At 35.9% G+C, this 11315-nt stretch overlaps 1 protein-coding gene across 2 annotated transcripts in view; it reads left to right on the top strand.

Annotated features, from left to right (window-relative positions):
• Positions 1–11315, top strand: part of LOC144208879 (mitochondrial glycine transporter A-like) — a 13449-nt gene extending 2134 nt beyond the window's left edge. The window contains exons 2-11 of one of the 2 annotated variants that reach the window (XM_077734941.1): positions 3513–3555; positions 5295–5334; positions 7760–7893; positions 9040–9103; positions 9202–9326; positions 9448–9532; positions 9788–9967; positions 10031–10199; positions 10263–10423; positions 10713–11315. In XM_077734941.1, coding sequence (XP_077591067.1) covers positions 9089–9103; positions 9202–9326; positions 9448–9532; positions 9788–9967; positions 10031–10199; positions 10263–10423; positions 10713–10835 — 858 coding nt within the window. In that variant the 5' untranslated portion in view covers positions 3513–3555; positions 5295–5334; positions 7760–7893; positions 9040–9088 and the 3' untranslated portion in view covers positions 10836–11315. Of the gene's footprint in view, positions 1–3512; positions 3556–5294; positions 5335–7759; positions 7894–8052; positions 8409–9039; positions 9104–9201; positions 9327–9447; positions 9533–9787; positions 9968–10030; positions 10200–10262; positions 10424–10712 lie in introns of those variants that run through there. The other variant, XM_077734942.1, reaches the window with a different exon arrangement.

Here is an 11315-nt window from a genome sequence, read left to right as displayed (position 1 = left end):
TACATTCACTTAGGTGACCGTTTTCATCCTTCTGTCAATTTAAACTTGTTTTTCACTCATATATGTCCAATCCATTCACTGTCAGGTCGCCCATTTATAATGGATTGGACACCTATTGTTGTCAATTGCAGTTATTCTAAACAGACATGTAATGACAGTTGCCTACAACAGTGTTTCTCAATTATATTTCATAATGACTTCCCAAGGAAGACTTAAACATTTACCAAATTTTCCCCAAGACAATAAATTAAACAATTTGAAAATATTTAATGATTTCAGCAAGTTAAGAGTATGTTAGTGGAGAAAGTAACTTGCATTAGGTCCGATGCAACAGAGCCCAACAGATAATTCCACTGTTTTAGGACTAATATATCATCTAGCTCTTTATGGATATATCTGGTGGTTGTTTTTTTGTGACGCACTTTTGTAGGGTAAAGCTCTTTAACTAATTGACATCCATTAATAACATGGAGATCCAATCTTTTTGAACTGGGAGTGCGGACAGCGAATGAACATTGGTTTATTCAGAACAACAAAAAGAGCCACGTAATTGGATTTCTAGCATCGTCAAAGGTGCTGAAAGATTTAGGGGCTCTATATAGTTTTTACAAATTCGACCCTTTTTTGACACCAATTTGGAGAGTCCATTTTCTGCTATTGAGCATGGAAACTAAGGGCACCACACGCCATAAACGCGCTGATGACACTTTGGAATTGAGCCTCTTTGACATTGACTAAACATGGAGCACCTTGACCATCTGTTCGTGGGGTCACGACAGTAAAAATGCATACCTGTCAACCTCGAACCATTTGTGATCTTACCAAATTTTGTTTTCGCCCTTACATATATGTATAAATACATGGAAAATCTTACCACTTTACATAAACAAGGGAACAGGAAACGGAAATCACATGGTGAAAGTGTTACAAAACGAAATGTTTATCATGATCTTTTTTTTTTAGCCAATCAGAGGCGCCGGTACATATATCACTTGGCAGACATGCGTTTCCGGGAAGAAACAATGGCGGATGGTGAAAAATGGCTAGAAAGTGCCTTAATTTATTTTTTTTTCTCAAAATCACCGTTTAGCGTACCATTTTCATGTGTACAGCGTACCAATATAAAAATGGGCTTTCAGTTGTACCAATTACGGCGAGAACGTACCAGTTGACAGGTATGAAAATGGGACTCCAGCAGGAGCCGTTTTGGCCTGATTGGATCAAGTCAACAAACCACAGTGATGGAGCTAAAAAAAAAAAAACCAAAACAAAAAAACATTCACTCTGCTGTTTGCCTTTGGATTCATTACAGCCAAGAGGAAGGAAACAACACTCTGTGTCATGTGATTCCCATTATCCATCTTCATTCATTGCAACTTCACGTTTTGCCATTTTTTAACTCAAGAAGATCCCATTTCTGAGCAACAAAGACCACTCGTATGTTCCAGTTTCCAATTTGCCGTCATTGTTCGAACTGGAAACTAAAAAATTCTTCACTGCGGCTAAGAAAACGTTCTACTCCTTCTCTGATAAACTATCACCAGCACCACAGAACGCACTGCCTTCAGCCATGATCACTTACACCAGCATAGCAGAGAGACAGGCGGACAGGACAGTCAGTGGTCATCTCTATCAATGATTGATATGACTGCAGGGCCATGTTCAAATAAGTGAAACCATGGAGATTTTTCACCCTTTATAATTGAAGCTACAGTATTCCAATTAAGCCATTTTCTCTTTTCATACCAAGCAGGGCCCAGTAGCTGGTGATATTTAATCACGACATCTAGCGGCACGAATGAAAACAGATAAAAGTACAGTTAAAATGAAAATAACTGTACATGCCCCCATATTCTGTGAACTGTTTTAATTTCTGCAGATTCCTAAAGGGTGCAATATTAAGAAGTGGCTAAAATGTTAGTTGTTAAAGTAAACAAAGTAGCTTGTAAAGGATTCTCACATATTTCTGTGGGCACCAGCATTGTTACGTGAGGTCTTGTCTTAAAGCTGGAAATCTGCTTTAGTAGTTGTTTTATTGACTTGTGGTAAGCCTTTGAACATGGCTTTAGTAGTATATGAGACAACTGCACTTATTTTAGCTGTTGCCTTGCAGCAAAATATTCTTTTGCAAAATTAAATCATACTTTGCAATAAAAATTCCAGAATGAAACAGTACTTTGCCAACCACTGACCACTCCTGTTTCCCTTTGTCTGTCACTTTGTATACGTGTTATTTTATATCTCTTGTTTACAATAAAATAAAACTGTGAAGTTGTTGCTAGTAGGCTATAAACATACACTTTTAAAGCCTGAACTCTCATGTGTCTGTTTCCAAACTGCTTCTGCTTAACCATACTTATCCAGGGAAAAACGTAATTTAGTAACATCTTCTCTGTCCTTGGCACATTTTGTCTGTCTCTAAAATCCTGATCCGCCACATCTCGATGTAAGCCCGTTCCGATACTCGCACCAACTAATGGACACGTAATCTAAATCATTCAAGCACTGTTTGGTGGGGAAAGATTACAATCTGGAATATGTCCACATGTGGAATGTAAAATCATTGTAATGTTACCATTACATAACAGTGTGGAGTGATGCTGAATTTCCATAATTCTGCACCAATGTTCTACTTCTATTGCTCAGCTGGATGAGTTTTAATAAGGTTCGAGAAGGCCAGGATGGAGTCTGTCCCAGATTTTTTATTTTTATCGTATGGAATGAGGACTATAAACCCAAGCAATGGCTTGTTCTTATTGGGTTTTTTCTTTTTTTCTTCTCCTTTGACTTCATTTTACATCTGATTATGGTATCTGGAGAATGTGGGTCTATTAATGTCCGTTGTTGGTTCTGTTGTTGTGGTTACACTTAAAGAAGTACTTATTTTAACTTCGTTAACAAACAGCTTTTTATGGGTGTGGTCTTTTTTTGTTTTTATATTGGATGACACTAAGACAACTTAGTAATAAGTGTTCCTTCATCTATATGGATAATTTATAATTGCTTGTACTTTGTTCTGTCAAAAAATTCATCCCTTGTAAAGTATCTGACTTTATAGGAAACGTTGTTTATGAGTTTTCATCTTTCTTACAATGAACCAGCATTTATATATATATATATATATATATATATATATATATATATATATATATATATATATATATATATATATATATATATATATATATATATATATATATATATATATATATATATATATATATATATATATATATATATATATATATATATATATATATATATATATATATATATATATATATATATATATATATATATATATATATATATATATATATATATATATATATATATATATATATATATATATATATATATATATATATATATATATATCATAACGCATGTGGATTGTTAAAGATCTTGTCAAGTTGCACTTTCACAAAAAAAACTAAATGTATTAGCATTGAACAACAATCAGCAGTACAGTATGTATTTTTGTGATATTGTGATATTTGATTATATTTCAGAGTAACTATCAAGACTTTTGAACATCTGCTTTACCATATTAAGGTACGTCAACTTTGACAACTTTTATGTTGTACCATTTGCAATACAATTCAGATGTTAGTTTTCTGTATACTATTGAATACATTTGGAATCTATAACAGCTTAGTTCAATATTGATGAGAGAGTATGATCCTATGGAGCTTTTTACTGCATGACATTTATCAGAGCTTTAATTTAGATCCACCCTGTGTAAAGAAAAAGAAGCTGTATCTTAATGTTGTAATGAAAATATTGCTGTTTATGGACTTGTACAATTTGAAAAGTAGTCTCAAAACTGATTAACCATTTGGTAAGCATTTTCAGTTTTATGTCTGGAAGTTGTTTGACAGAACAATACCGTTCGTGCTCAAAAATCTAGACATGGAATTAAAATTGATTAAAAAATGTTTTCAAAGACACACATGAGATGTGAGTCATGTAGCATCTGTTAAGGATTGTAAAATACACTATTGTGTCAATGTTTGTGGCTCTAAAACTGACTGCACTCCCTCTGTTATGTCTATAAGCGTAAGCATGACATATGAAGCCATTCTTTGACTATTTAACATCAAATGGCAGATTTTATTTGTTTCCCCTCCTTTGAGTCAACCAAGAGAGGACTGCGCCATTACGCGGGTAGAAGTGCAAAACTAGAATAGTGTGGCCAAATCAAAAATCTTGTATAGAAATAGAAAAATGTTCAAAGAGATTCTTCTCTCTTTCGACATGGAAAATATATTAGCAATGACCTTTGACTATTTCCAATCTGAGGCCAATCAATTGTGCCTTGAAAGCGACATGATGGACACAAAAGTCCCAGATTGCTGTTATTGCCGTGGTGATGTCCTCTCTTGTTTTTGTTTCGTCCTTTTCACTGTGACTGCATTTTGCCCTGACTCGTGAGGGTTTATGTGAGGCTCTATGGCTATTTCCTGATGGCCAAAAACTCACTGCTTTTTTGGCACAGCGCGAAGTTGAATGTAAACGAGAGAAAGTCTAAAAAAAAAAGGCCCAGGAGTGAGTGTTTGGGTAGTGTATTTCATAAACTAGCGTTCTTTGTGGGTTTATTATGGGCACAATTCTTTTTTTTATTTTTTTTTTATTTTTATTTTCAGTGACAAATCAGTGTGGCACAATCAAAGAATGGCTTCTAAAAGCTATTTGTGTTTGTGGCTCTGTGATCTATATTTTCAGCATTATAAAAAGCATTTGATATCAATATGCACATTTGTTTTGTTTTCCTTTCGAACAGAATCTTCACCTGGTGGTAGATACAATGGGAGGGGCAGCATCCCAGTTCATATGGATAGGCTGTCTAGGAATATATTAAACAAAAATAAAAGGAGCAAAAGATGTTTAGCAGCATTACATTTGTTGACATCAATTGCCAAAAGAACGGAATGTACACCACAAAGTCAGGCGTGTCGAGGCAGGGTATAATGAGGCTCCCCTCCTTTTGCAGTTGTAGTCATCTTTACGCACGTCATGGTGTACATTTACACATCTTGTACGTGTTACCAGAATGAATGACAAGTACATAACTTCTTGTTTTTCCTGTTTTGCCATACAAGTTTTAGTTATATTCAAGCTTTCCCCCCACTCACTAGGCCGCCTTTTCATTTTCTTTACTCAATTAGAGCAAATAATCAGAATTAATTGAATGTTGGGTAATCGTGTAACAATATTTATACTATACTATTGTTAATATGTTTTCACAACTTTGGTCATTCTAACAAAAGAAACTAAATTCTCTATTTTTCAAGGAAATGCTGAAGTTTTATCCACCTTCAAATGAGGAACCATGTAAGTATACACTGAACAGAACATTGTGTTTTAGTACTTTTAGTTCACATTATTTGTCAAAAAAATCATAATTTAGAACAATCATCTAGTTGATTGTTGTGGGGTTAATGATGTAAGAGTGGGCAGCTTTGGTCTACCAATCCAGTATTCCACAAACACCCCCTCCCCCTATTTGTGCCTCCTTTGGAAAACAAGCAAAAACACCGAAGGGCAGAGCTGCTTCAATTCAGAATTGCTGTCATGGAATATGGGTTCTTATTATTACTTTTGCTTTGTTCTCCATGAAAACTGAATTTGGTTAAATACCCTGACTCATCCAGCTTCAGGGTTGCCAGATAGGAAGGGCAATCTTCAGCTCGGTCACACTTTAAAACCCACCAAATTAAATAAAAACCTGCCTTCAGTCTAGCTTAGAATTATAATATTTTACTTAAGTAGCAAAAATCAGAAAGTCACACAAGGAAAGTTGAAATATACCTGTTTTCTCAAACACTTGCACTGAAACAAGGGTGTCAATTGAGTGAATTCTATTTCCGTACCAATTGTGTTATAGCAAAAACTGGTGTCATTGAAGAACAATTACAGTCTCTGCTATGTGTCAAAGTCACCAGAAGGCATTGCTCTCCTACTTCAGGACAAGCCCATAAAAATGTCTTCCCCTCCTTTCCGAATCCATTCACGCTTCCCCTGTTATGTAAGTGTGTTAACCTGGTCGCCTCATAGACGTACATGTCCTTGAATCAACTCTATGCATGAGAGCAGGATACAAAGAAAGCTATTAGTGCTATTAGGAAACAAAAGATGGAGACATCGTAAACGGAATGAAACGGAAAGAAAACATTATAGAATGACGAACACAAACAATCACTCAACTCCAAATCTCAATCTGTGGAATTTTACAACATACAGTAAAGTACACTCACACACCCTCATTGCACAGCCCTGCAGGGATTTATTTTCCTGCAGGTTTCAAAACCTGTGCTACCTGCCTTCCAAAGTTTACTTGCCAAACAACACCCAGAAGGAGTGTGTGTGTGTGTGTGTGAATGCATGCCTGTTTAAAATCCCACTGCGTAGGCAATCTAGTATATATCAGGAACATTGGCAAAGGCATTGTCAGGTTGGCATAAAAATAAAGCCCCTCTGAGATAAATATTGACATCCTGGTGAATAGCAAACAGTGGCTTGGTTACAGCCAAGAAACACATCTGATCAGTTTTAGGCTCTTTGCCAACAGGGTTGGATATAATAATTGTAATGGATTTGATACATATACAAACACAACAGTGAGTAATCCTTGGATGTAATCCTCGCCGTCGGTTGTGATCACCACGGGAGATTAATCAACATGTAACACCGACTGGTCAAAATCTGTTGATTACTGGAAAACTCATAAAAGTTTACTTTTTCAATGCCATTGGTGGTAATAAGGTGTCCAATTGTGTGGCTCTTTGTGTAGTTTGAATTGATATTGGTTAGTTAGTGGTCAACGTCCAATTTCTTCATCTTTTGACCTCACTACTGAAGTTGACTCGACCTCATAAGCATGCAAAGGAAGGATGGATAGTCAGAGAGGGAAAAGAAAAACGATAAATATTGTCTGATTTTTGGAATTTAGACATTTTACATAAATCATATTGTAAGAACATGAAGTCCATACACATGATTTACTTTTGCACACCATACAAAATGTTGCAACCGGCCAGTTTTGACCCCGTGGTCTAAATTTTCTATTTATGCAAATGTAAGAATGATTGTTGCAGCCTGTTTCTAAAAGTCTGCCTACAGTGACTCTAACTCACATATGATATTTATAAAAGTATGTTTTTTAAATTGCATGGATACAAAGAATAATACTGATGCAAATATGGCAGGGTTTCCTTTTTTTATCAATCATAGTTGTAATACAGTACATATATTTGACTCAACTACAAATCTTGAGCACAATTCCTTAAGAACCTGTCGTTCTTTCTATTCTATTTATACTGTTAGAAAGTAGGTCATTTCTGCCCTCTACAGGAAAAATTGTTTATTAAAATGTAAATAGGAGATTCATATTTTTTAGTCATATTATTGTACATGTTCAAGATATATTTTCCACTTATTGTTTAACAAGAAATCACAGTTTTCTTCAGTTTACGAATACAATAACTTTAATCTTTTAACAAGTAACTGTCTCCAAAAAGTTTTTTTATAGCCCGCCTCATAAATAAATATTGTCATACATGAGATTTTATAAATAAATAACCAGGCTAACATCAAGGCTCGTCGGCATTAATGAACAAAAACATTTATTCATATTGATGAGAAGCATCTAAATTAACTGTAAATGAAAACGGCATGTGCAAATTGTGGTACAAAATTTAAACTTTTCTATTCTCACTTCAATAAGGTATTTGCTTTTTTGTGCTTCATTTTTTTGCAGAACATTCTCTCAACGGCCAGCCTGTGATTGAGCCGACAGAGCTGGTAAAGAAAACCATCATTAGGCCCAATCTCTCTTCTTTCTCTCACTGTGGCCAACACGCCGTGGATGTCCATGTCTTTGCGAAGCATCAGGTATGCGATGACTAAAGTAGGAGAGCGACTCGAGCCCTTTTTGCAATGAACATATACTTTTCCTATTGACAAACAACATGAACACATGCCATCCTTTACATTGTTGTTCTAAACCACTGGTGTTAAACTGATGGTTCTTAAACAATTCTGTATGAATAACAAACTGCATGAATAACAAAACCTCAAAATTGTTTTACACACATGTACATACTTAATACAAAGGGTAACATCTACAAAGGAAGCCATTTCATTTGAACAGCTCTTTCAGTAAGTGGATCCTAAAATCTGGCTCACTCCAAAGAGCATTGAATCCCATTTTACTGCGTGTGTCAGTAGGCGCGGCTTACTCATGACATCAAGTCGCGCCCCCAAAAAGCTCTGGCTACTAAGTAACACAGAACACTTTCACTTTTTACAGTGGGAATTCACATTTGAGTTCTGTTATTCTTATCAGGGAAACAATTTACTTTTAAAAGACGAATTAAACACTAACACATAAAGGACAGCTGGACACGGTATGTAATGTTATAGCATTTTTATCACTAAACATCATTTGTTTAATATGTATAAAAGTCTTCTGGATATTGATTATGAAATTATGACGATGTGGTCCTTTCTTTGTACTTTTACCTATCTAATTAATTGTAAATATTTTTCTATGAATATTTGTTGATTCATAGTTTTTTAACTTTCTATTTTGGTTGTTTTTAAATGCGTTTGTGTACGTAATGTCTGGAAAAGTGAGTTAGGTGGGCTATTTAAAGGAGGACTGCATTTCTCCATGAGAATTAATTAAATATTGCATTTTTTTGGAATCTCTAAAACTGTAAATACAGGATATTCATTATTACGTCACAATTGGTACTTTGACCTCTGTTGTCGAGTAAGATTCAACGATACTGACATTGCACATTTACAAATAATAATACAGTTTTACTTGGCATTTCTGCAACAAACAAAAACAATCTTTATCGTGGGCATGTTGTACATTGCACAAAATGTGTATTTTTTTTTCTCATGCCCACGCCAAATCCTAATGAACGCCCTTTGGTTTGTTAACGAATAGCTGTATGTCAAGTCAGCTGGTAACAATCTGGTGATTTGTAATTTTGTGTGTACTTCTCTAACATAAGTGTTTTTTTCCAGGACGAAGAGCATTTATTGAGTGAGAAACCCATTCCAGTTGAGATCAACAATGGAAATTTCATTTGTATGCTCAACAGCTCAACATTATTTTCTCCATACTTTGTGCAATCTCCTTTCACATGATGGTAATTTATGCTATGTGACATTGTCTATTTCTTCAAGGCCCACCCTGCCCTCAAAGCCTTCATGTGCGGCGCTTTGAGTGGAACTTGCTCAACGCTGCTTTTCCAACCACTCGACCTGATCAAGACACGCCTGCAGACGTTGCAAAGTAGCGTTCAGCCTGGGTGAGGGACAACACTTTGCTCAGCAACTCATTTTTAAATCACCCAATACAGTCCATGGCCCTATAATGGGTTACAAGAGAAGAGAATACCTTTATTAACAATGTGTTTATTTATTTTTCAGTTCTGTCCATGTAGGGATGATGAGAGTGCTCCTCAATGTGGTGCGGACAGAGAAGCTGACGGGATTGTGGAAAGGAGTTTCACCGGTTAGATTGGCAATACACACTATCATATAAACATCATTTACAACACCATAAGAGCAGTTACATTTTAAATGAGCTACTTTTACTTTGAATAGATTTTTATACCAGTACTTGGGTAAAACTTCATCATTCTAACAGTACTTTTACTTGAATAGACTCTTTGCCTGCTTTTTTCCTCCCTGCTGACAACACAACAGTATGTGTGTGAATTATTTAAAAATTAATCACTCAACTTGATTATTTTTTATGATCAAACAGTCTTTCATGAGAACCATCCCTGGTGTGGGGCTCTACTTCAGCACTTACCATTCATTAAAGCAGCAGTTCTTCCAAGAAAAGCATCCTGGAGCATTGGGGGCGGTGATGCTTGGAGGTGGGGCCAGGACAGTTGTTGGGGTCCTCATGCTGCCTGTAACGGTCATCAAGACTCGATATGAAGTGAGAAAGCACAGAAACAATTGCTTTTCCTGGATTTATTTTCAGTGTTTGTGCTTTGTTCAGTGTGGCAGGTTTCGCTATGAGAGCGTCACCGGGGCTCTGCGCAGTGTGTGTCAGACTGAAGGCCCCGCGGCGTTGTACTCTGGCATGATAGCCACTCTCCTCCGAGATGTTCCATTCTCTGGCATATATGTGATGTTTTACAGCCAGATGAAGAGCAACTTGCCGACTGGTATGTTTAGCGACACGGGACAGTTGGTTTCAGACTACTTTTAATGCATATGTTTAATTTCAGAGATCCACATATCTGCTTTCGGCCCATTGGCTAACTTCGGCTGCGGGATCGTGGCAGGGGTTTCGGCGTCATTGATCACCCAGCCAGCCGATGTCGTTAAAACACTCGTCCAAGTAAACCCTCCCATGAGGACAATCGATGCGGTCAAATACATCTATTTGGTAAGTATGTCACTCATTGAAAATGTTGTTATATGAGTCAAAAATTCAAGTCTGAACTTTTTTTTTTGATAGCAGCAATAAACACAATGTACAATAAGATGATACCATGAGCCTTACTTTAGTTTTACATGACAATACATCTATTTTAAACTTTAAGGTTTCTCTGTCTTTTGTTCTTATTGTCTCTTTAACTTATTGCTGCCATTGACAGGTTGTGTTAAACTGAAGGATTTAAATTATTGAAATTTATTTGTATATGTATAACACTTTCCCTTATTGAACCTTCAAGGAACATGGACTTAAGGGTTTCTTACGTGGGGCTGTGCCACGCTCTCTTCGGAGGACTTTGGTGGCTGCCATGGCATGGACCGTCTACGAACAGATGATGGCATATATCGGACTGAAATCGTGAAAGGGAAAATCGATTTGAAATCAAGACACAAGGTCAGGTGTCACAAAGTAATGATGATAATGAGAAGTAAGTATATTCTTGTTATTAAGCAAAAGACAATTTACCATCAATGAGGAAATTGCACATGTGGTGAAAGGTCACCGCTTTAAAATGTGCTCTTAAGAAGTTATGGCATAAGTCGGTCAAACATATATAGTACTAAACTTCTAGTATATAATAGTAGTATATATGAATACTATGCCAGTTTTCTTCAAAAGGCTTTGACGTACAGCTTTTAACTATTGGCTGCTTTTTACCATTAACAGTTAACAGTTTGTAGTCCTTTCACACAGTACAATATCTATAAATGATATGTGCTTGTATATGTTGTAAAAAGCTGAGCAGGTATTTATATTTTATAATGCAATAAAAAAATATCTTGAATGTCAACCAATGTTGTCTACTTCTTATCCTGCTCTTAAACTCTGTCAATAATTTAAC

The sequence above is a fragment of the Stigmatopora nigra genome, chromosome 15 (genome assembly GCF_051989575.1).
Source record: "Stigmatopora nigra isolate UIUO_SnigA chromosome 15, RoL_Snig_1.1, whole genome shotgun sequence".
NCBI lineage: Eukaryota > Metazoa > Chordata > Actinopteri > Syngnathiformes > Syngnathidae > Stigmatopora > Stigmatopora nigra.
Note: the sequence above shows the minus strand (reverse complement) of the source record. Positions and strands in the feature narration are given on the sequence as shown.